A 24,296-nucleotide genomic window follows, 5' to 3' on the forward strand; every position below is an offset into this window, starting at 1 on the left:
ATACCCTAAATGGCAATGTCACATAAAAAAAACATCTCTATGTCAGACATGTCGCCATCTTGTAACTTTGTGCTTTCTCCTTTATACAGTAAAAGACAGTCGCATCTTACAGCTTTTATTTTCACTTTGAAGTTGGATATCTGGAGGGAGTGAATGCAATTCAAGCCCCCTTTTTGAAACATATGACATTTTACAGCGGGATAATATGGAGAAACAAATACAGACACAGGACCTTTGGAAATCCATCAATGTTGAGAGTATATGTCCACGTCACAAGCCAAACCTTTATTCCAAAATAAAACTACAACTCAACCTGGATTATGACCTTCTGTATCACGAAGCCCCTAACCCCCCAAAGCTCTCAGCGTCCTCTCCATCCCTTGGTTCATCGCTGACACCGTCCAAGAATATTCATGTGTTTTGTCTTGGAATGGCTAAAAACACAGGCCATCAAAATCAAGAAAAAAAGGACAAGATGGAATGTGTGGAAAAGAAAGACAAAGTTTCATAAAAAAGTACATTCAAATCATGTGGTATACAAAATGGAAAGAAAAGATGAGTAGGAGCAGGTGCCAATGACAGATAAGCCATGGGATGGAACGGGAAACATTGGGTTTGTTTGACATTCCCATGGTTACGGCCGATGGAGTTGACAAAGTCATGGAACGGCTACTGACTTTCAGGCCACAAACATCTTCACAGGCTCTCCCCGTCTAGTCACCCTTCACTAATCTGCTGCACCCCCACCTCGGCATAGCCCATCACTGGGTGGGACACTGACAGGAGCACGCTTTAAAATCATGTTCAGATGGTAAGAGTAAGTGTGGTCTACATCAGTGGGGGCCTTCTGATGACACAGGCGGATTGGACATTGGACTGTAGCAGCCTGAGTTGCGTTGGGGGGGGGATGGGAAGCGTACCGTTCACACTCGGGTACATGTGACATATGAGGTGCAACAAAGCTCTCACATGATCCATGAATACTGATAATGACTCTTAGGCAACGCCGGCAACAGTCCCACTGGGATGTCCTCATGCAGAAACTCTCTGTACCTATAGACTGGAGAGCGATAGACACGACTGTGTAAATACTTGGCAGTAAAAGTGTGAGCAGAAAGATAATTGTCTCAATCAAGTCTGGGGCTGCATGAGTGCTGACGGCACTGCGGTTCACAAGACTGGGACATTGTGAAGAATGGGCCAGCGCCCGTGGGGCATGCTCAAGCGGAAGGAAACAAGGAAGGATGGAAGGTGGAGGATTCCAGAGCAGCTTAGCTCACTTCCATGCCTAAGATCATCAAGGCGGTGCGTGATGATCATGAGTATATATTTACACAACAATGGCTAATAATGCTGTTGACCCTTTTGCAGTGCACAGGAAGTACTGCTATCCTAGCTGTACACTTGATTACTTTCATATGCTAGCCAAGGAAATCGATTGTCTGTGAGCTGAAGTGTCTCAATGGATAAACTGGGATATTGTGTTACGTGTCACAAGCGGTCGTACAGCATGGGCTCCTACGGCTCGACAGGCGCTTGCTTTGTTCAATTGCAAGACAGAATGACAAACGTCCTTCATGCATGGTCCGTAGTCAGTCTCATACCTTTCTCAAGTGGTAAGGTTTAGGGAAAATGACCACTTTTCTGAACGCTGCACTTGCAGACTTGATGCGCTAATATCCATACTTCCAATTCCAGCTCTTAGAGATGTGTCATGGCTTTTTCCAAGACTGACATCATACAGATAAACCAGAACCTTTTGTAATATCTAAGTGTAGTTGGTGCACCCCTGGAGGTAAGGAGGACAGGAAGAAATGAGGATTGGATGGATGAGTCCTAGTGAACTATCATGAATGACTACGACCATGAGGAGCAGAGGATACAGGGGGAGGAGCCACCTGCTGTGGCCCAGCAAGGTGCACTGTATCGGGGCACACGCTCCGAGCAGCTGCTGTGACCATTTTCAAACACCATGGCGCTTGTGTTTCAGGTTCTTGGTGTGCTCAATGGTTTCTTTTGCCTCATCGTAGAGTAGTTGGTACGACATCCTTCCTCGGAAAGTTAATTCCTCGGAAAGTGAAAGTTTGTTTCCAAGTGAGCTCAAGGGAAGTCACAGGCAGGAGAAAAAGGAGCACCTGATTTGCTCACCTGCACAGTAAAGGTAATCTCACCTCATTGGGGTGTTTTTTTTAGTTATTGGAGCTGCCTTTAATGTTACTGGTATGATGTCATCATATCAGTGTGATAATTATCATCTACCGTCTACGATCATCTCCTGTGTTTCTTCTGCATGATGTCTTTTATTCTTTATCCTCTGATTTCAGATACTGTATGCTTCTGAAAATGTAGCAGACACATTAGGAGCGTTTGCACGAAGTATGGGATTGATATCACCGAAACCAACCTGATTTTACCACCACGCTGTTCTCCACAAAAAACAATTTGGGGAAAATATATATATAAATATCCCACAGGCAAAAAGCCCTGCACATCCGTTAGTGAGCTAGGCTACAGAGAGTTTGTGGCGAGGGCTGGTGGGGTCTGTTGTCAGAGAAGGATGGATGTCAGACTTTTATCTTCACACCTTCATAGCAACACAGTCTCCTGCAGGAAGTTAGCTTCAATGCTCTGGGGGTGGGGGGCTGCCCTTTGTTTTGGAGTCTGACAAAGAGACATGCTTCCAAGGCCCAAACACACGCAAACACACACACGGCACAGACAAAAAAACCCCAATACAAACCAAAAGTGTTGAAAAGAGTAAAAACACAATATCAGCAATCATCAGCAAAAGTCCAGTTGTCAACATGATGTCCACGTGATGCCACATGATGTTAACATGATGTTAACATGATGTTAACATGATGTCACGTGACGTCAACATGAGGTCACATGATGCCACAGACTGCCATCCAAGAGTAGAGCAGAGGATGAGAAGGGTGCATAGCAGGAAAGAAGCCACCAGGGAGAGAGGAGGAGACATTTCAAGAAGAATAAATAGGGCCACGCTGGAAGCGTTGTGATCATGATGCGTTTCAGTGAGATGGTTGGTGGGGGGGGTGGATGGGGTCGACCCCGGACACAATCAGCACTGAGAGAAGGTCTGCTTGATCTCGTCCAGCACGTTCCCCAGCAGCGTGGACTCGTCACATTTGGCGTCGATGGACACGGTCTGACCGGACTGCGAGAGAAGGAAGCGGTCAGTCCCGGAGGCTCATGTGGGACGAGCCAATAAGAAGAGCACTCACGGTTTTGACGAGCAGACAGACATGATGACCCTGGACAGACCTGCTGTACATGGAGGCGCACGAGTCGATCCTCTCCACAACTGCAACATAACTCAGCATCAGCACATCCTCACCACGCATCGCATGCACTGCTGGCTGCAGCCACAAGAGGCGCCGCTGATCCCGTCTCAACGTGACAGGAGAGACGAGACCACAGTTAAGTAATTAGAGCGCCTTGTGTCTTCAGTGCATTTGTTGACTGTTTATGCAGCCATTTCCTTGCTGACCTCTGACACGGATGGCTATGGCATTGTACTGCCCAGAAAGGGAGCTTTCAGGCCTTCCATGTTGTTCTGTTCATTGTGTTCTTCGGTATCACAGTCGTAGTGGTACAGTGATAGCAGCTGTTCAAATCAACAAGTAGCAGAAACACGGCTGGTGTAGCAGTGACCCCATGACTATTTCAATCAGGCTGGCTCGCCTAACTCTACATCACCATCATATGTCAATAGACCTGTGGAGGCCCGTCACAACTCATTTGATATGCTTGGTCATTGATACAGCATTTTAAGGCATTACTGTCATGAAGTGTCAGGAGCGGCACAACGTACCAGAGAAGTGGTGATGGAAGCAGATCCTGGCCAGAAGATGGTGGAAGGGCATGTTGACTCCTTCCAGTCGGACTGAGCTGCCCTTCAGGTCGCCGGACTCCAGCAGCTTTGCAAAGGCATCGCTGTGCCAGAAAACCAAAAAGCAAACAAGCACAGCATGTTTGGGGTGTTGATGGGGGGTCACATGGATCATTCAGAATTAATGATATATATTTTCTGTTTCTTTTGTTTCCTTTTCTTTTTCAAAGATTTTAACTTCTTAAATCCACATTTTCCTCTTGTAGTATGTTCTCATAATTAAACTTTTGCCCCAAGCTAATTTTCCAAAAAATGGCAACTTTATCCTGTTTCTCATCATCTTACAATGTTTGGAAGTAATTATATAGATAATTTATAGTCAGAATAGTTTTATATAATAATATATCTGAATAATAGAATGATATAATATCTGTAGAATATTACAAGTTTATGGTTGTAAAATTGTTACTTTTTTCTCTCATTAGAATAGGACTATTTCCTCTTAATATTTTGACTTTATTCCGTTTGTACAGTTATTTTCTAAATGTTTGAACTCACCTGGTAAATTTCCTTGGTAATTATTGTTGCCTTTTTCCTATAATATTCTGACTTCTGAGTTTTTAACAGTCAAACCTTTTCTCCAACCAAATACTCCAACTGCCACTTTGATACTAAAGTCTGAATTATTCCCATGAAATGACCACTTGCTGTTGTTATATTACTGCAGTTTTTAAATGTACAGTAGTTGTCTTGTTAAATTATATTTTTAGAAGGTTGACAACCTGTTGACATTTTTGTCTACATGTCCAGCAAACACGTCGTCTTACCCAAAGGCTTAGCTTCCTGGCACATATACCGCCCTCTAGTGCTTGTCTAGAGATGGGGGGGCTAGTGGAGGCCTCACCTGTAGCATGGGGTGGTGATCAGGTAGGAGGTGCAAGTAAAGTGCAGTTTGAAGTCCAGTTTCTCATGAGTCGATGATTCCTCATTCTGGTGGAGGCAAAGGAGGAGTTTTTAGGAGTTGTGTGGGATGGTGGAACGTGCTGTGGGTTACTAACCTTGACAATGAAAGTGAGTGTTCCCTTCAGTTTCTGTGGCATGATGATGCTCTGCACGCTGAACACAAAGCGTGCTTCATTGGACACCCCTGCAAGCAGGTCATTCAGGGTCAGTAGGACTCAAACATGGAATGCTCCAACATCGGTCATCATTTGATCTATGAAGTCAATAAAAGGCCAAGCAGGAGATGAAATGCACACAATGACTCACCAGGTGGAAGCTGGAACGGGACAGTGAGGCTGTCGTGTGGACCCGCCCCCTCTGGCCTCTGCAGCTTGGAGTTGAGCGAGTCCAGGACGTTGAACTCCATCGATTTGAGGAAGCTCTCGCACTTGTTCTCGAAGATGACCGACACCACCACCTGACTGCCATCTTGCAGGTTTCCCTGGATGTCACACACCTTAGTGGCACAGAAAACACATGGTATCAACACCATTACTTTCACCGTGCTGCAGCGTCACGCCACTACACCATTAGCCATTACAGCGTCACACCATTACAGCTTCAGACCCCTGCAGCGTCACACTTTTTCCATCATCATGCCGCTACAGCACCACACTGTGTCATGCCACTGCAGTGTCACACCATTACGTATAACCAGAAACCTATTCATATATATTTTTTTTTCAACCCAAAGACCTGGTCCCAAAGATGTCAGATACCAAAATCACTAACCTATCCCAGCTTTGTGCTCTGCTGAAAGGTTTGCCACTGTAGCAGCATGATGCCACTACTGTGTCACGTTATTACAGCGTCATGTGTTACATGACGTCATACCATTACAGCATTACACCGTTACAGGGTCAAACCTTTCAGCAAAAAGTCTACCCTGGGTCACGGTGATGCAGAGCACTAAGCTGTGATTGGGTGGACATCCATCATTTCCGCAATGTTGCCTTTCCTGTTTCCCCCTCCTGGGAAAGCTCCATTCGTAAACTCGGCAAAAGAACAAAATAAAGGAGCAAACAGAGTAGCGTCTTAGTGAAATGTTGAAATATCAGCACTTATATAACTATGCCCCCTCCCTCCCCCCAAGAGAATGGTGATGCCATACCTGTCTATACCGTTTTCACCAGGAAACATTTTGTCTTCTTTTTTATATTTTGCTGGAGAAACATTGGCCTAACACATTCAGTAGTCGGTAAAGCCAGGCCTTCAAAATAAAAGGGGGCACACCCCATCGCTAAATGTCATGCTTGCACTGGGGCTGAAAACCTTCCCAATGTTGGCAGGTAAGGTGAGAAGAGTCGTCATGGTGACGACACTGTAGCATCATGCAGCCTTTAGTTGTATCCAGGCAATGATACACACAGTCAAGCCGACACCACAGCACACTGGCATGACCAGGAAGAAGCAAAAGGTGATAGTTGGCTGAGAGGAAAGCAGAAGAAAACACGTCTAGGGCAGCCTTTCAATCATGGCCTGCCCGCCACACAACTTCCAATCCAACCGGTACCTGATCAGCATCTTCCATCATCTTCAAAAGAGGGAGAGGACCACATGAGACCGTCTGCATGGTGACTTACCACTGAAGCATCCATTACCATCTGCATGGCGACTTACCACTAAGCATCCACTAACATCCACATTCAAAAGAAGAACCAAGGCTCCATTTCCAAAACGGGAGATACATATTAACTCATTTACTAGCAAAGATTATTCATATTAGGACTGTCAATCGATTCAAGTATTTGATTGCGATTAATCACATTTGTCCACAGTTAACTCAAATTAATTGCATTTAATCGCAGATAGAAATAATTTTATAATATTAACTATAATAAGCAGGGTAAATCTATTTGTGGTAAACGATTCAATGTGCAACTACAACGATAATTACATCAAATGTTATGTTAAAGGATATCAATTTGGGAACTTTGGGACATTATTTAAAACAATACAGTCAGCATATTTTTGTATTACTGTTCTTTATTCTTAGCATATTAGCTCTTAAACTTGCCCACAAACATCCAAAATGTGAGCAAGTGAAACCTCTCTCACTGACACAGACATGTTCTTGTTTATTTGTGTCAGCTCCAAATAAGATGAGTTTATTTATGATACTTTTACATTCTAAATGTTTGTGAGTAAAAAAGCCTATTTAGGAAAATTCAGAAAGGATTATTATAAAAGAATTGCCTCAATGCACCTTTCCTTCATGAAATGTACAAATGAAAATACTTAAAACAAAGGCAATAGCCATAAAACATTTCATCCAAATTGCAAACCTAATGTCATATTATTTTATTACAATACGCTAACTATTCATTAGAAATCCCCCAGTTTTTGAATGTTTAATGCGAGCTGCGATTTGTCCTACTTTTTTTGAGTGTCATTGAACGCACCATCCACAGTTCCCCGATGCTCAGGGGGATATATGGATGTATTTGCATGTATTGCTGATACTATATGGGAATGCATAAAGATAAGATTGGATGACTTTGAGTGCTAGCCCCTCATCTATTAAAGCCCCCCCCACACAAAAAGGTAGAAATCTTTCTTTTGGTATGTAGCATGCCTACGTAGCCCGAATTGTGTGTGCCTTAAAGATCGGTCCAAATGGTCTAGAACAGGGGTGCTCATTAAGTCGATCGCGAGCTACCGGTCGATCGCGGAGGTGGTACTGGTCGATCGCGGCGTGACATTAAAAAAATATCATTCCAGCATCAATGCCGTCACTTGATTGATGTACAGGGCAGCCATTCAGATGACAACTGAATGTTGCCCTTCGGGCGACCAATCAAATCAAACAACGTCTCTAAGTGCAGCAGAACTTACGATGTCAGCCTATCATCCATCCCCGTTACTTGATTGACATACAGGAAAACCAATCAGATGACAACTGAATTTTGACCTTTAGGTCACCGCTCATGCGTAAACAACGATGCAAAGTGCTAAGCTAGTCGGCGAATTGCTAGATTTTAAGCCCTCGCTAAAGTTTATGGTCACTAAAATGAGTGAAGGAGCTGGACCAAGTAAAAAGGCAAAAAACATATCACTTCCATACGGATATGGAATATTATACGGATATTATGATACGGATATTATCCATGACTGATAAACATTTGGAAGTGTGCTTGAGGCTGGCTATCAGCAGCTACTGTCCGGACTATGCATCCCTGGCTGGTTCAATTCAGTGCAAGTCATCAAAGTAAACTCGGGTAATTACAAAAAATGTTAATAGTTAATTATGTGTGTTTTGCAATATTGGCTCATTTGGTTATGTAAGGTACAACAACATCAACATACATTGTACGTACAAATAATCCTCAATACATTTGAAAATAAATAGATGGTTTGCATTTTTGTATTGGGTAGATCATTTTGACTCGGCCATTTTAAAAGTAGCTCGCATGCTGAAAAAGTGTGAGCACCCCTGGTCTAGAATGGCCGCTACCGAAAGGGTTATCTTGGCAACCTGGCTGGGAGTGAATAAGAGTGAATCATAGAAGGATGTGTGTTCATGTCTAGATGACTTGACTCCAAAAAAGGGCACCGCCAATTTTCAAAAGACTTCCCTCTCAGTAGCGGCCATTTTTGATGATTTGGAGTGATCTTTCAAGGCACACAGAATACACTCTTCTAGGGCTACGGACATGGTACATACCAAATGAAAGACTAGACTCATCTTTCATCTGAAGAAAAGGTTAGTCTCAACCTTTGTGTTCTTTAGTCCTCAGCAGTAACACAGAAGTAGGTTTCAGCTCAATATCAGTTCCCAACTAAAAAGCAGCTTTTAGTGAAAAGATACATTTCACTTTGATACAAATGTATCCATATATATTTATACCAAATATGTAAACAACTATGCCATAACATAAACAAATTCTTTCTTTCCATGTAAATAACCATTTCTTTACCAATAATAACAATAACACCATGCAGTATTTACAAGTTTCACATTTGGAAATGAACTGTACACTACACAGCTCCATGCCATGTCACTATCTGCTTGCTGTGGATTGGTGGGAAATTTCTTGTGGTACAGCTTAGAACTGCACAAACATGAATTCTTCTATGTCATTGGGACCGGACATAGAAAAAACTAAATAGGTCTTTGGTAGCGACTACGGTGTGTGTGACATCCGAGAAGAGCTAACTGACTCACCATCTTGATGTAGGAGTTCTCAGCCAGGAGGCAGTAATTGGACATGGGCTAGAAGGAGAGAGGAGCTCAGGTCAGTTTGGACATTCTCTATTCTTCACTAGGCTAAGCAGGCAACCGGAGCTGATCAGCTCATGCACGTGTGTGTTGACATCCATCATCAAGTTCATGGTAGATGTTTGTACCTCCACCTGACGGACTTACCGGTAGAGGTTCTTCTTCCTCCACGGTGCCATTCTGCACCGAGCCTTCTCCACCTCCATCGCTATGGTGGTGATGGTGATGATGCTTCTTCTTCTTCTTCTTCCTCTCCTTGTCCTCCTTCTCTTTCTTCTGCTTCTTCTTCTTGTGTTTGGAGGAGTTCTGCACATTGAAAAGAACCAAGTCAGCCACGTTCCTATGAGGAGAGGATGACATCATCCAAGTCACTCACAGCCTCCTCCGTCTCCATCTCCACGTCTTTGGGCTCATCGGGCTCAGAGTGGGGCGGCGTTCCAGAGGCTGCCTGGGGGAGAGGGGCTGCTGCTTCCTGTACACACAAAGGCTTGAGCATGAGAAAAGCACCCAGCATTGTCTGGGTAACTGGAGGTCAAGTCACGTTGGTGAGTTGATGACAGCATAGAAAGGGAGCAGCATCAGTGAAGCCTCTGGAGTGTAGACCAAAGCACCCCAACAACACACATGCCACCATACCATACCTAGCAGCCATGCTGGGGGCTGCTGGCACATGGTGGTCTCGCCACAGGAGCCCCTCTTATGATCTCTCATGAACAAACGCCCCCAAAGTCGAGCTAACCGTCCTCCTGAGTCAGGCTGTTTGAGTTTTGAGTACACTGCTTCCGGAAGAACGGCAGTGGCATTTCTTGTTTTAGGTCACCAATAAAAACCAATAAAGAAAAAGTAAGTCAGAGGGGAGATAGAGCATTGGGTGAAAATAAGGCAGAACGGTAGTTTATGAGAAGGTAGTGTGTGAATACAAGCTAGCACCTCTATCTGAAAGCACACATTCTTTTTAATGTGGCTCCAGTTTTCACATCACATGTTTGGGGGTTTATTTGCAGAAATGGGAAGTATACAATATGAAGGGTCGCAGAAATGGACTTTTGCATCAGAGATTCTCGGAAACGCCAAGGCAGATTATAAGCAGCTGGTGGCAAACCCCCTCAAGTCCTACAAATCCCTTGGCTGCAACATGTCCCTGAAGATGCATTCCATCTAGATTTGTTTCCAGGAAGTGTGGAGAAGGTGATGAGCACGAGGAAGGATTCCAACAGGACATTGCAGCTATGGAGAAAAGATATCAGGGAAAGTGGAATCCATCTATGCTTGCTGACTACTGCTGGAATGTGCTCAGGAAGGACAGGCCTCCAAATAAAGGGGACGTTGTTGCATTAAGTGATACTTTGGCTGTTTTTTCAGAAGATGTTCAATCACCTGATGTATGACAGGGATCTATGGTGCTTTTTCCACTTTTCTGAGCTATAAATGTACTTGGAATGTTGTATTTTGGTGTTAAACCATGCCAAAGCATCACATAATTAGCTTTGTGCATTTGGAAGTCCGCACCTCTGATAAATGTGCTGCAACTCCGTGACAACTTTGTCTTAATTCAGGACAAGTGAGGTCTGAACTCACCAAAACAAACCAACAGTAAGGAGCCGACAGCAGTTACAAGGCTAGCTAGCTAGCCTGGCTAATAGCTGCTCCTAGCCTGAACTCCTTAACACCTCGGAATGTTCATAGAGACTTCCCGGGCTGTAACATTGACTGGTGGGAGACAACACTTGCGATAACAACCAACATTAAACACAGAAGACAGCTGTTAAGGCAACCTAACAGCATAATCAGACGGTGTTAGCATACGGCATTGCCTAGCAACCACAATAATGCCTAGGTCTAAGGGGAAGGGTTCACCCCACGGACAAACTAGCATACCTGCTAGCTCATGTAGCTCAGGTCGAAGCACTCTGGATACGATTACAAGCACACAGACAGCTTTTAATGATCCGCCACTGCCGTCGAGACCCGCCGAGGTCAATGAAAGCTATCTCTACCACCAGCCGGTGCAGACGCTGATGGAGGTGATTAGTACACAAGAGGCCATAACGAAGATGCTAACAAAGATGACATGAAACAGTCAAAAGCCAACAAACGATGGACCAGAAGGTGGAGCAGAAACTACAACATGTGGACCAGAAACTGGAACAAATGGATCAAAAGGTGGAGGAGAAACTGGAACAGATGGACCGCAAGGTGGAGGAGAAACTGGAACAGATGGACCAGAAGGTGGAGGAGAAACTGGAACAGATGGACCAGAAGATGGATCTACACAATCAGACCCTAATGCAGTAGATCCAAGATCTGAAAGCTCCCTCAGGGGATTCCCTTCTTGTACTGGGGGACTTCAACGCTTATGTTTGCGGCGGCAATGAGACCTGAAGAGGTGTGATTGGGAGGAACGGCCCCCCCTGATCTGAACCCGAGCGATGTTATGTTGTTGGACTTCTGTCCCCGTCACAGTATTGTGAGGGTCTGGCAGAGTCCCAAAAAAATCTTGCATATATGTTTCAATCAGCCTGTTGTCCAGTACCCGACATACTGGATGTGGTCAAACACTCTAAGCTGCATTTCTCTCCAATCAAGACCCTAGCAGGCACACGCGGTACATGCCCTCACGATACACTCATCACAGCACTTAAGCTAGCCCATTCCTAACACGACACGTCATCAATCATCACCACCATCATCATCATTAACACCTACACTTCACCCATTCTTACTGTGCAGTGGTGGGCAACAGCAGACAACAGGAAGTGACTCCAGAGGAGCTCGACATGACTAAATGGTGGAAACACACCGTAGAGTAGAGTAGAATAGTCAGGCATGCTAGAAAGAGGAAGATGAGGAATGTGTGGTGCAACCTGTGGGGAGAGAAGGTTGGCCCCCGATGGTGATGTCTGGAGGATGAGAGGAAGCATTGAAAGGAGTGTGAGCAATAAAAAGTGGAGCAATGGGAAGGCGGGGGTGAGTCAAATACAGCGACGAGGAGGACATAGGGCTGGGACTCAACCTGGGCATGAGAGGGCGCTGGAGCGTTTGAGAGCCAGAAATCCAGCTGGGAAACCTAGAAGAGCAAGGCAGGGAGAGGAGTGCCAGGAGGTGAGAGGGCTAGACACACAAACAACAAATCCATCATTTGGACAGAAAGAACTGCAATCCTAATCCTACGGTATAGAATGCTGACTAAGCCTTTCATTCCATTCACCTAGACCAGGGGTGGGCAAACTACGGCCCGGGGGCCACATGCGGCCCACCAAGCGTTAGAATCCGGCCCGCCAGTTGCTTTAAGTATTTCAACTTTTAACATACCAGCTGGCAACATGACTTTCAAGTCGGATGTCTTATTAGGAAACAAACAAACAAACAACAAAACTGTAAAATTCAATTTCGTAGTTTGATGTGGTTTGATGTTTAAAGTGCTCCTCAAAAAAAGGGAAATGAGAACATATAGCTGATAGTATTTACTTAAAATTAGACAAATAATTCAAGGCGGACTGTTAGAATTATAAGTGTAAAATTCATTCATTCATTCATTTTCTACCGCTTATCCTCACGAGGGTCGCGGGGGTGCTGGAGCCTATCCCAGCTGTCTTCGGGCGAGAGGCGGGGTACACCCTGGACTGGTGGCCAGCCAATCACAGGGCACATATAGACAAACAACCATTCACACTCACATTCATACCTATGGACAATTTGGAGTCACCAATTAACCTAGCATGTTTTTGGAATGTGGGAGGAAACCGGAGTTCCCGGAGAAAGCCCATGCATGCACGGGGAGAACATGCAAACTCCACACAGAGATGGCCGAGGGTGGAATTGAACCCTGGTCTCCTAGCTGTGATGTCTGCGCGCTAACCACTCGACCGCCGTGCCGCCAAGTGTAAAATTGTGTGTGTTAAATATATGTTCTGGCCCCCCACACAATTTCGTTAACTCAGTGCGGCCCATGGGTCAAAAAGTTTGCCCACCTCTGACCTAGACCCTTTTCCAGGGGGCCCGCAGTCAGCAATAAAAGGATATTTTGGAATTCTAAGATGTTACACAGGATATATGTCGAGAAAGCCTGCATCTCAATCTCCAGCTGAATAGATCTATAAAGCTTCATTTGCTGGTTATTGTGTGTAGCTGCTCTATAGGAGTCCACAACTCAATACCAAGGGCCCACAATGAGCATCATAGGTCCCCTTTAAATAATCTTTCTACATTTCCTCATAATATTTGGACTTTTTCCTCTTCATATTACAACTTTTTGCCCAACCTAATGTTCCAAAAATGACTTTATCTTGTTTTATTTGTTTCTAACCATATTATAACTTTTGAAAATATTTTTTCAACAAAATGACAGTTTTTCTTTTGAATATTACAAGTTTATTGTAGGGCTGTCAAAGTTAACGAGTTAATGACGCGAAGTTCCCTTTAACGGCGGCAAATTTTTTGATGCACAATTAACGTGTGCTCCTCCTGTTTGACCCTCGGCCCCCACCGTAGTTTGATTGAAGCACGGTAAATCTCTAGCCACAAGCTGGAACAAATATTGATGGGAAATGGAGAAAGAAAAGAGTATTTAGATTGTCGCATGTATTGTTGTATGTTAGTATGTATCTTGTGGCAAGACCAAAGTTGTTTGTATCTACTGCCGCTGTGTTTGACTTCTCACAGATTCCATGGCCTGCCAGAGACTGGAGCAGTGTAGGTATTGTTTTTATTGTCATATACAGTGCTACCTTGGCATAAGAGTGGCCCAACTAACCAGTGCTTTTCACTGATGATTTTGGCATTGAACTGCCAGCTAAATTGGACTTCCAGCTGCTATTGATGGGCTGTCAATGTGATGACCGTGGCTGAAGTCCAGTGTTTTGCTAGCGTTAGCCATTTAGCATGGAACTACCACAATGATGCACATTAGCACTCAAAGTCATCAAATCTTACTGTTATGCATTCCCACATAGTATCAGCTTTCAGGAGCAAGTATGAGGTGAAAGAAAAAGGAGGAAAATACATCCAAATACATCCATACAGCCCTCTTTGCATCGGAGAACGGTGCGTTGGTGCGTTCAATGACCGTAGAAAAAGTAGGACAAATTGCAAATCGCATTAAACATTCAAAATCCGTGGAAATAGTTAGAGTATTGTAATAAAATAATATTTATTGTAATATAGTGATGAATTTCTATGTATTTCAATGTGTTTTAAAAGAAAAATGAAATGACATTAGGTTTGCAATTTGGATGAAATGTTTTATGACTATTGCCCTATGTCTTAGGTATTTGTACATTTCATGAAGGAAAGGTGCATTGAGGCAAATCTTTAATAATAATCCTTTCTGAATGTTCCTGAACAGGCTTTTTACTTACAAACATTTAGAATTTAAAACCAGTATCATAAATAAACAAATCTTATTTTGAGCTGACACAAATAAAACATGTGTGAGAGGTCTCACTCACATTTTCTATTTGCTGAACGTTTGTGGGTGGGCTAATATGCTAATAATAAAGAAAAATAGTAACACAAAAATATGCTTGCTGACTGTATTGTTTTAAATAATGGCCCAAAGCTCCCAAATAGATATCCTTTTACATAAAATTTGATGTAATTATTGTTGTAATCGTGATTAATCGTGACTAAATATTTTAATCGATTGACAGCCCTAGTTTATTGACTTTGACTGTTTACTCTTTATATTTTCATCTTATTAAAAATGTTTGAACTCACCTATTGTCAATTTTCTTTTTGTAATTATTTTGCCTTTGTTCCTATACTATTCTGACTTGATAACATTTGTGCCATTTTTCAAAAATTGCATTATATATTCTCCTGAAATGACCATATGTTCGCTATTATATAACTTCAGATTTTAAATTCCATCTTCAAAATGCGGTGGGGGCCAATAAAAAGGGTCTAGAAGCTACACAGCTGTTCGTTAAGATGCGACCTTTCCACATATCCTTTGCTAGAAGGCATACCTCGGCGGCACTGGAAGTGGGAGGAGCCCCCACCTCACAGGGTCCTTCAGATTGGATGACAGCGTCATCTGACTGACTGCCAAGAAGATCCACCCCCTTGTCCTCATGTTTGTGTTTCTTCTTCTTTTTCTCCTCTTTGCTCTTCTACAGGGTGAGAGGAAGAAGACAGTGAAGGGATGACGCCAACGTTCACCAGGAGCAGAAGTCAACCGCAGCAACTGACCTTCTTCTCCCGGACTTTGTCCTTCTTCTCCTTGCCGATTTTCTTCTTGGCTTCCTGCGAGGTGCCTTCTGCATCTCCATCTGGGCTTTTCAGACATTCCGTCGCACGGTGGGACCTCACCGGCAGCTTCTCGCTGTCTGCAAGAGGCCTGCAGGACACAAAGGAACAGTTTGGGTGAATCATTTCCCAGGCTATTCCTCCTTCCACTTGAGTTAGTGTTGCTGCTTCTGTCTATGGCTTAGCATGTGTCAGCACCACGGCTGGGCATGCTCTACATGCCAATACTGTCTTCCGTCTATCACTCTGGCCTGGGCCTCAAGGACCACAACATGCAACACCACCCCCTGCTGGTGCTTTCCCAGAACAACAGCTGCACTATATCGCTGTGGCTTTCACAGTGACAGTCGTCCCACAGGCCCATCTGATCTCCCCCCCCAAACTCAACAACTGGTCATGTTGGAGCATGTTAGTTTCAAACTACAAATGTGTCAGATGAACATCATTGATGTTAGCTTAGCTGACTGGAAGAAGATAAAACAATACCATAGACCACGTTTGCATGACTTAGGTTGGATTATTTTCTTCAACCATTAAAGCTGCTTCTGCTAAAAGGGGACAAACTTGTACTTGCTTACTCATGGACTAATGACTAAGGCGTGTAGGTTTACAGTAGTGACTCGTGAACTAATGACTAAGGCGTGCATGTTAGGAGTAGTTACTCGTGAACTAATGACTACAGCACTTACGTTTAGAGTAGTGACTTATGAACTAATGAACTACGAAGGAACTAACAAGTAGAGTAGTTAGTGAGGAACTAGCAAGTAGAGTAGTTAGTGAGTAGAGTAGTCGGTGAGGAAGTAACAAGTAGAGTAGTCAGTGAGGAAGTAACGAGTAGAGTAGTTGGTGAGTAGTGAGTGAGGAAGTAACGAGTAGAGTAGTCGGTGAGGAATAGTTAGTGAGGAAGTAACGAGTAGAGTAGTCAGTGAGTAGAGTAGTTAGTGAGGAAGTAATGACTAGAGTAGTCAGTGAGTAGTCAGTGAGGAAGTAACGAGTGGAGCAGTCAGTGAGGAAGTAATGAGTAGAGCAGTCAGTGAGGAAGTAACGAGTAGAGTAGTCAGTGAGGAAGTAACGAGTAGAGTAGTTAGTGAGTAGAATAGTTAGTGAGGAAGTAACGAGTACAGTAGTTACACGTTTGGAGTAGTTACTCATGAACTAATGACAACAGCACTTACATTTAGAGTAGTGACTTATGAACTAATGAACTACGAAGGAACTAACGAGTAGAGTAGTTAGTGATGAACTAGCAAGTAGAGTAGTTAGTGAGTAGAGTAGTCAGTGAGGAAGTAACAAGTAGAGTAGTCAGTGAGGAAGTAACGAGTAGAGTAGTTGGTGAGTAGTGAGTGAGAAGTAACCAGTAGAGTGGTCAGTGAGGATGTAACGAGTGAAGTAGTTGGTGAGTAGAGTAGTTAGTGAGGAAGTAACCAGTAGAGTGGTCAGTGAGGATGTAACGAGTAGAGTGGTCAGTGAGAAAGTAACGAGTAGAGTAGTTGGTGAGTATAGTGGTCAGTGAGGAAGTAACGAGTAGAGTAGTCAGTGAGGAAGTAACAAGTAGAATAGGTGGTGAGTAGAGTAGTCAGTGAGGAAGTAAGGAGTGGAATGGTCAGTGAGGAAGTAACGAGTGGAGTGGTCAGTGAGGAAGTCAAGAGTAGAGTAGTTACTGAGGAAGTAATGAGACAAGTTAAGTGGAGTAGTTAGCCGATGGTATGAACAAACATTCCCCCCTTGGGGGTCTCCAATGAAGCTACCATGCATGTTTTTGGGGTGTGCATCTCATGCCAAGTTCTCATCCAACCGTGCAGCATCCAATTCAAGTCACTGTTCTACCCGAGTGCTCGTTTTTCAGACTGAGACATCCTTCCCTTTTAGGGAGATTTCCTGTGAAGCCTCACAGGTCATTGTTAGAATGCTGCTGTCATGATCAGGCTACATAGCAAGGTAGACCAAATGTTGCATCACAGCAATAAAGCAGCAGGAAGACGAGCAAAGTTAGCAAGCCGGCTAAAGAGCGATCAGGAGCATTGGGAGCTGCAGGTCATGTGGCTGAGGTGCTACTCACCTGCGCCCAGACATTTCCAGCAAGCTGTGAAGGATGTGTTTGCAGAGGAGAGAGGAAGCAAAGAGCCATCAAGTCACATGTTGCGTGTACAGGACACAGCAACTACAATGGCCGTGCTACAACATCATCACATCCAAACAGACAAAACACGGTGGACACCTTTGTGGGTCATACCACCTTGCTCTTATTTTGAAGCTTAGTATGCACTGCACAGGAAGTCAGTGTGGTCATGTTTGTGCCCATGTTATGCTGTAATGTTTATTACAACAGCATAAAAACATAAAGAACATAAAAGGGTTCTAGAGTTGGAAGCCCATGGTGTAGACTCACTTGTCCAGGTCAATGTCCAGGGCTTTGTGGGGGTCGTTGGGATCCTTGTCATCCTCATCACTGGGTAAGGCATTCTGAGGGGAGACCAATCAATAACATGGCATTAAACAAGTCACCTGGAATACTAAAGAATACTAACAATGCTAACATGCGCATGATAACACTTAGCATAATAGCGGTAAGCGTTTGTGTGCGAAGAAAATGCCAATATGCTAAAGTTAGCATGCCGGCAATGTTAACATGCTAACACCCAGCATAAAGGTGTTGTTTATATGGGTCTACAAAAATAACAAAAAATGCTAGTATGCTACCATTAGCTTGCTAACAGTAGCACCTACCAATGTACCATAAGGTCCTAACTTGCGATGTTAAAGAATCATTGAAAACATTCCTGGATCCAGTTCAGGACCGTCCCCTCAATGTAATCACTTCTTCCATATCCCATTTCCCACAATTCCTGAAAATGTCACCCAAATCCAACTTGAACACAAACAAACATCAGAAAAAGCAACCTACGCACTACTTTATGCTGTGCAGGTAAAAAGAGGCAGATAAAAATGCATGTAAAAAGGACCCAGCTATTCTGCCTATAAAGCCTTGTGAAAAAAAAACTCCAAAAAAGAGCCACCAAGGCTCCATTTCCATCATGTGAGCTTCATATGAAGCACATTGCTATTATTCTTATGAACATTGTTACACCCATGAACTACGTTACTGACGTAGTGACACCTAGTGACTAGCCGGCTAACGACTAGCTTTAGCACACACTGGCTCCCGATGCCTCAGCCCGCTAGCCAAAGGCAACGCTACATATTTTAGTTTTGGAGGCTAGGTGTAAGCCTTCCTTTCTGTGTTGCTATGTGACATCAATACACCCAGGAAGGAAGTTATACTAAAATGCTCCCAGTATAACATGTTAGCATCAATGTACCTGTTACTACATGCTCACAGCATGGACAGAAAACCTTGGTGAAGCTTTTTGGGGCTCTTTAAATTAAATTCATTAGCTACCTCTTTTTACCTTTTTTATATCTTTAGAAGGCCCAGAAAAGATAACAACATGTGTTCACGTCTCACATAAGGATTGGCTGTAGCTTAACAAGTTGAGGCTGACCCAATAGTGCCTCTGCTGGTTGTACTACTGCCAGTACCATAGCCTATTTGCCTCCATTGCTTCATGACACTTGAACTAATCAATCATCAACTGCACACAATTGGCACCATTCCTAGTGGATCAAGCCTCTACCTCTGGCATCTCCTCGGTAACGATATCCACCATGTGCGCAGGCGTGATGTCTTCCTCGCTCTCCGGGCCCGAGTCATGTTTCTTCCCTCGTCCGCTGCGCTTCTCTTTCCTCTTTTTCTTCTCCTTCTTTTTCTTCTCAGCTCTCTCCTTCTGCCGACGCTCCTCCTCCAGCTTGACATACTGGTCGGACATGGGCAGACCTGAAGGAGACAAGTGGAGACACGTGGTGGTCTGATGTCTTTGCACTGGAGCACTGGATCCAGGTCCAGATGTGAACGGAAAGTAGGAGGCCGCACCTGGTACTTTGAGAGGCACGCTGAGATCAATCTGAACAACTGGGATGTGCTCCACTCCAGGTGTGTCCTGGTACACCTGCCGGATGTAGCATACAGCACACCATCATGTAGACGCTGAAGTTGGAGAGTTTGGAGGGAAATGGGATACCTTGTGAGAGGAGGGGGAGGCCTTGATGTAAAAGGGGTTGTTGGCTTGCTCTTGTTTTCTGGCTTCTCTTCTCTGGTTAAAAAAGAGTGACACAACATTGCTTATGTTACAGGAAACATGGCAACCCACCAGCCAACGCTGTTCAAAGCTAACAAAGACCCCACCCTCGCCAGCTCCTTCTCATCCACCTCTGCATGTCTGGGACGGGAATGTTTGGGCTCCTCCTTGGCAAAAATGGCCTTGGGCTGCTCGTCCTCAGACTCGCTCTCAGAGGGAGGCTCGTTGATCCAGGTGTCCAAGTCCAGGCTGTGTGGGCACGTTACACAGTTCAGTGGGGTTACGCTTTCACAGCTAGCACGTGTTGGGGGTATTGTGTGCTCACCCTTCAGGGACAGGCACTTTCTTCTGTGCCTTGGGGGCCACGGGGTTGAGCTCTCCAGCAAACAGCGCGATCACTTCCTCTGCTACCTCCACATCTTTCTGCTGCAGTTTCTGGATGTACTTCACCAGCTGCAGGATGCAAGACGCCTGTCCAGTGTGGATACATAGAAAAGACACCAGTCAGCGTTGTTTTCTACTTTGCTGATCACCACTCGGCCTGCCCACATAATCCATGAACGATGTACCAAATGATAAAAAACAACAAGATGTTGACACAAAATGATGCACGCTAGCAGACGGTGTTGCTCACTAGATTGCAAAAGAAATTCAACCTCTCTACATGGTTGAAAAGCCAACATTGGGGGAAATGTTACAAATGTTTGACAGACATAGACTCACACTCTACACTAAATTACCATCTAGTGACTGAAATGTAAATTATATTAATAATAAAATAACAATAATAATCTCATAACAATAATGAATGAACAATGCTTGATGGCTGCAGATGCAGGCCACACAGCTTTGAGACCCGGGTTCGATTCCCTGCTCGAGCATCTCTGTGTGGAGTTTGCATGTTCTCCCCTTGCGTGTGTGGGTTTTCTCCGGTTACTCTACTTTCCTCCACCATTTCAAAAACCTGGAAACCATTTCAAAAACAGGAATGGTTGGCCACCAGTCCAGGGTGTACCCCACCTCGCCCAAAGACAGCTGGGATAGGCTCCAGCTTGTCCATGACCCTCGTGAAGATAAGCAGTAGAAAATGGTTGATAACATTGACTATGGACAATAATGTGTCGCAAAATGAGTTACTGTGACAGGCTCCAGAACCTAAGTTGAAGGGTACATATGAAAAGGTGGTAGGATCCAGGTGAATACTGTCAGGTAAGCTGCCTGTCGGTGAGCAGTGGCTCATCTGCATGAGAGAGCGCAGGCCCCCGTACTGGCTGCTCTGTTCGTTTTACCAAAGCATGGTACAGATGTCTTATTAATACACAGTGTGTCAGAATGATACCAGCATCTTACCCTCTCCTGCACCTCCAGGTTGGCGCTCTGGACAAAAAGCGGCAGTCGGTCGATCATCAGCTGGCTGGTTTCTTGTGCAGTCGTGCTGTCAGTGTTGCCCTCTTGGCTCCTCAGCACGGTGGCAAACAGCTTGGCAGCATTCTGCACGTAGACGGCCTGGATGTGGCCCGGCAGGGTGGCCACCTTTGGCCGCAGCATGGCCTCTAGTGTCTGCAACGGGTTCTCCAGGTGTCTAAAGATGGGGAGGGTGGGTTTGTATGACTGCAGTCATTGGCAATAACGTCCAGTTGCTTTGAAGGACCCTGAATGACTTGTACAGGGCTTAAAGTAAAAAAAAAAAAAGTCTGAGCCTGAGAATATCAAATCACAAACACGATCGGTCTGAACAAACAACTACTAAAATATCATTGTGAACATGAACAAGTGTGCCCTTCCGAATACCGTATTCGGGTTCGGCTCCAACCCTATAGCATACACTAGCTTCTTAGAGCACAGCACACAAAAACATACACCTTTCCCCAACTTGAACGCAGCATAATTGTAGGATTGGACAGTAGCGGTTTGGGGAGAGGGGCTTAGCAATAGCTGCATTCATTGGTCATATTGAAACGCCGGAATACTTTAAGCCCTTCATGTAGAGAGCAACATACTCAGAGAACTCGCCGCATATCCAGGCCGCCGCGTACAGAACCTCACAGATGCCGTTCCTCTGCATGTTACCGGTCAGCAAGTGGGCGTTGTCCAGCAGGGTGGCCATCTGTGCCACAGCAAACACTCGGATGGCTTTCACCCGAATAGCAACATCAAGCATCTGAGAGGCGATGAGGTGACCGTGCCTCGTGCCCTCCAATCGCGTCAGCTCCACCAGGATGCTGATGTACCTGTTCAAAAAGCATACATGGGAGAAATGCAGCTGAAAATCCTGCACGTGTACGACATTAAATGCTGATGAAGGTGGAGGGAACAGACCATTCAAAGTTAGTGATGTACTGGTAGTTGCTCTGGCTACAGATGTCAATGATCTTGGTGAGCAATTCATCCCTATACGTGGTTCCCTCCGCTTTGTCCACATGGAGCATCAGCTTCTTCACGATCTCCATCAAGTTCTTCTTGGATACCTGCAAACGCAAACAGAAAACATACAGGGCATTTATGAGCAGCTTTGCCTCCAAATATTAAAGTAAAACAAGCAAGGTGCCAACATAGCCATCATTTACTGTGTTTTTAATGTTCTGTGGACCAAAAATGATTCTTTATAGCCACGTACCATGCCGTACAGTAGGTCCAAAGCTCTCAGGCGGATGGACTCATCCTTGTCATCCAGACACTGGAGGATCAGGTCCTTGTGACTCTGCACCGACTTGGGGTGGGTCTTCAGGATTTTGGACATGGCCAGAAGGCCCAGGTACTTCACTGAATCAACAGTCACACACACACACACACTTGCTCAGTACACTTAAAAACCATAAGCCATCATGTCCTGACACATACAGTATAGATACTGTAAATGCTTGCACCGTGGCCAGGGCGCATATTCAACTCAACCGCAATAAGGGTGGGCCATTTGTTGGAAGGAAATGTTTTTATGACATTTCTAAGCTACTTTTAGAACAACACACTTTTTACTTGAACAACGGTTTGCAGCGCATGACAAAATGCAAAGAAATGACCACATGCTCATTTATTAACCAGCAGCCACAGAACCAATGTTGCAATTGTGGTTCGTTAGCAGCAATAGAACCACTATCGTGGTTCGTTAGCAAAAATAGAACCAATGTTGCAATAGTGGTCAGTCGGTATTCAGTGTTATCATTTGTGGTGGTCCGCCACTATATCATTTTGATTGCTACGCATGAAGAATTCTCCATCACACTTTCAGTATTAAGAATTGACTAGGAGGTTGCCTACAGCCACGGCTGTTAATGATTAATAATAATGTAAATGTAATAATGTTAATAATTGGAACAATTACGACTAGGCCTGTCACTATAACAAATTTGTTTGTTTCTTTTGGCTTTTTCCTGATTACGGAGTCGCCACAGCAAATCTTTTTGATCCTAATGAGGTGTAATTTGCACTTGAACCACTAGATGGCATTCAATAGCGTATGGTGTATCTGTGTAAGACATTAGCTTCACACTGATGTTGCATGTATGTATGTCTTTGCCCATTAGCAAGCGATGCAGTCTGTGAACGCGCACCGTTTTGTTTCTATGTACTTTGCTGACCAAACGCCTCAGTAAGCGTAGACTGTCGGAATGAAGCTGCCCGAGGTCCTTCAATCAGTCGTGTTCATGCGCTGACCTTGTTCATTCTGTCTAAAACCCACATCTTCCCAAACTGGGGCTATGGCCTTTGTTAGCATATGCTGGCTTGGGAAAAGTCAATTGTGAACGTCAAAGAGGAAAAGAAGCCAAAGCAAAAAGATGAATAGAAAGGACGGACAAACATGTAAGCACAAGACAAACACATTGGACCTGTACTTGACTTTGCTGTCTTATCCCTGGAAGCGTTTTTGCTCCTCAGGAAATATCTGAATCACGACATGAAGGTGCGCTTTCTCTATGGCACAGACAAAAGCCTCTCAAATTCCCAACTGATAAGTAAATCAATACATGTGCATGTGGTGGTGACCTGGGCTGATGGTGGCAGTCCATAGGGTACAGCCACGACGAGCAGTCGCACCGTGAGAGCTGAAGAATACGCTAAGACTGCTTCAATGCGGCCCTGCTACCAAGATGTGTCAACACACTAAAGATCACACTTTCATCTGTCTTTCTTCTACACAGGTACACAGTCTGCTCTACTCACACCAGGACACGGGGGCTAGACCAATCGGATATTTCGAATTGGGGCACCATCTTGATGCCAGACTGTCCTCTAAAGGTGAACTTCCGACTCCGAGGACTGCATTGTGTGGGCATTTGACATCCACATGGATGCTAATAGTAAAAACGGGTCATCGTAGACCGCCTTAAAACAGGACACAACTCAGCAGTTAGTGAGGATCGCTTGGTGCAGCCCACCTCAGAAGGTCACACTTAGGGCTGGGCATCGAGTCTGGAGCATGGATGGCGTCCGGGACTAACATTCCGATTCCCCCGGGATCGTTCAATGAAGCCAGCTAAAAAGGGGCGTTGGGATCATGACATCACGCAGAGAAGGCTGCACCACCAACACCATTGATGGTGCAGAAATAACACACTGCCTCCTCTTTCAAGCAATGCGTTCGATTAAGCAATCAGAACCAGGGAACAGTAAAGGGCGTGTGTGTTATGCTAATGTAAGCCAGGGTTTCAGGACGCTAGCTGTTTGCGGCAGTCACCCCGGGCTCACAAGATTCACATCCAGCACACTTCCACAACAGCAGCGTTTCAGGCTGCATCCTGTTGACTTGTGTTAACTAAACAACATAGCTTGCTGCATCACTGAGCCAGCAAACCAAGTATGCTACTTTTCAAAGTAAACATCTTTTTCATATTTTTTAAAT

The 24,296-nt window shown here is 44.5% G+C and overlaps 1 protein-coding gene across 3 annotated transcripts in view; it reads right to left on the reverse strand.

Annotated features, from left to right (window-relative positions):
- Positions 1–101: 101 nt before the first annotated feature.
- ap3d1 (adaptor related protein complex 3 subunit delta 1) overlaps positions 102–24,296 on the reverse strand; it is a 39,051-nt gene continuing 14,856 nt past the window's right edge. Inside the window, exons 12-34 of one of the 3 annotated variants that reach the window (XM_058074329.1) lie at positions 22,074–22,219; positions 21,776–21,924; positions 21,457–21,687; positions 20,807–21,038; positions 19,782–19,927; positions 19,564–19,705; positions 19,400–19,471; positions 19,252–19,327; positions 18,956–19,155; positions 17,710–17,783; positions 17,380–17,403; positions 15,264–15,411; positions 15,041–15,184; positions 12,088–12,141; positions 9,451–9,546; positions 9,222–9,380; positions 9,021–9,068; positions 5,123–5,312; positions 4,912–5,000; positions 4,758–4,843; positions 3,836–3,957; positions 3,246–3,325; positions 102–3,178 (exon numbers count right to left, since the gene is read on the reverse strand). In XM_058074329.1, the coding sequence (XP_057930312.1) occupies positions 3,083–3,178; positions 3,246–3,325; positions 3,836–3,957; positions 4,758–4,843; positions 4,912–5,000; positions 5,123–5,312; positions 9,021–9,068; positions 9,222–9,380; positions 9,451–9,546; positions 12,088–12,141; positions 15,041–15,184; positions 15,264–15,411; positions 17,380–17,403; positions 17,710–17,783; positions 18,956–19,155; positions 19,252–19,327; positions 19,400–19,471; positions 19,564–19,705; positions 19,782–19,927; positions 20,807–21,038; positions 21,457–21,687; positions 21,776–21,924; positions 22,074–22,219 (2,804 nt within the window). In that variant the 3' untranslated portion in view covers positions 102–3,082. The remainder of the gene's footprint in view (positions 3,179–3,245; positions 3,326–3,835; positions 3,958–4,757; positions 4,844–4,911; positions 5,001–5,122; positions 5,313–9,020; positions 9,069–9,221; positions 9,381–9,450; positions 9,547–12,087; positions 12,142–15,040; positions 15,185–15,263; positions 15,412–17,379; positions 17,404–17,709; positions 17,784–18,955; positions 19,156–19,251; positions 19,328–19,399; positions 19,472–19,563; positions 19,706–19,781; positions 19,928–20,806; positions 21,039–21,456; positions 21,688–21,775; positions 21,925–22,073; positions 22,220–24,296) is intronic. The other 2 variants (XM_058074331.1, XM_058074330.1) reach the window with 2 other exon arrangements.

Source organism: Doryrhamphus excisus, chromosome 5 (assembly GCF_030265055.1).
Source record: "Doryrhamphus excisus isolate RoL2022-K1 chromosome 5, RoL_Dexc_1.0, whole genome shotgun sequence".
Taxonomy (NCBI): domain Eukaryota; kingdom Metazoa; phylum Chordata; class Actinopteri; order Syngnathiformes; family Syngnathidae; genus Doryrhamphus; species Doryrhamphus excisus.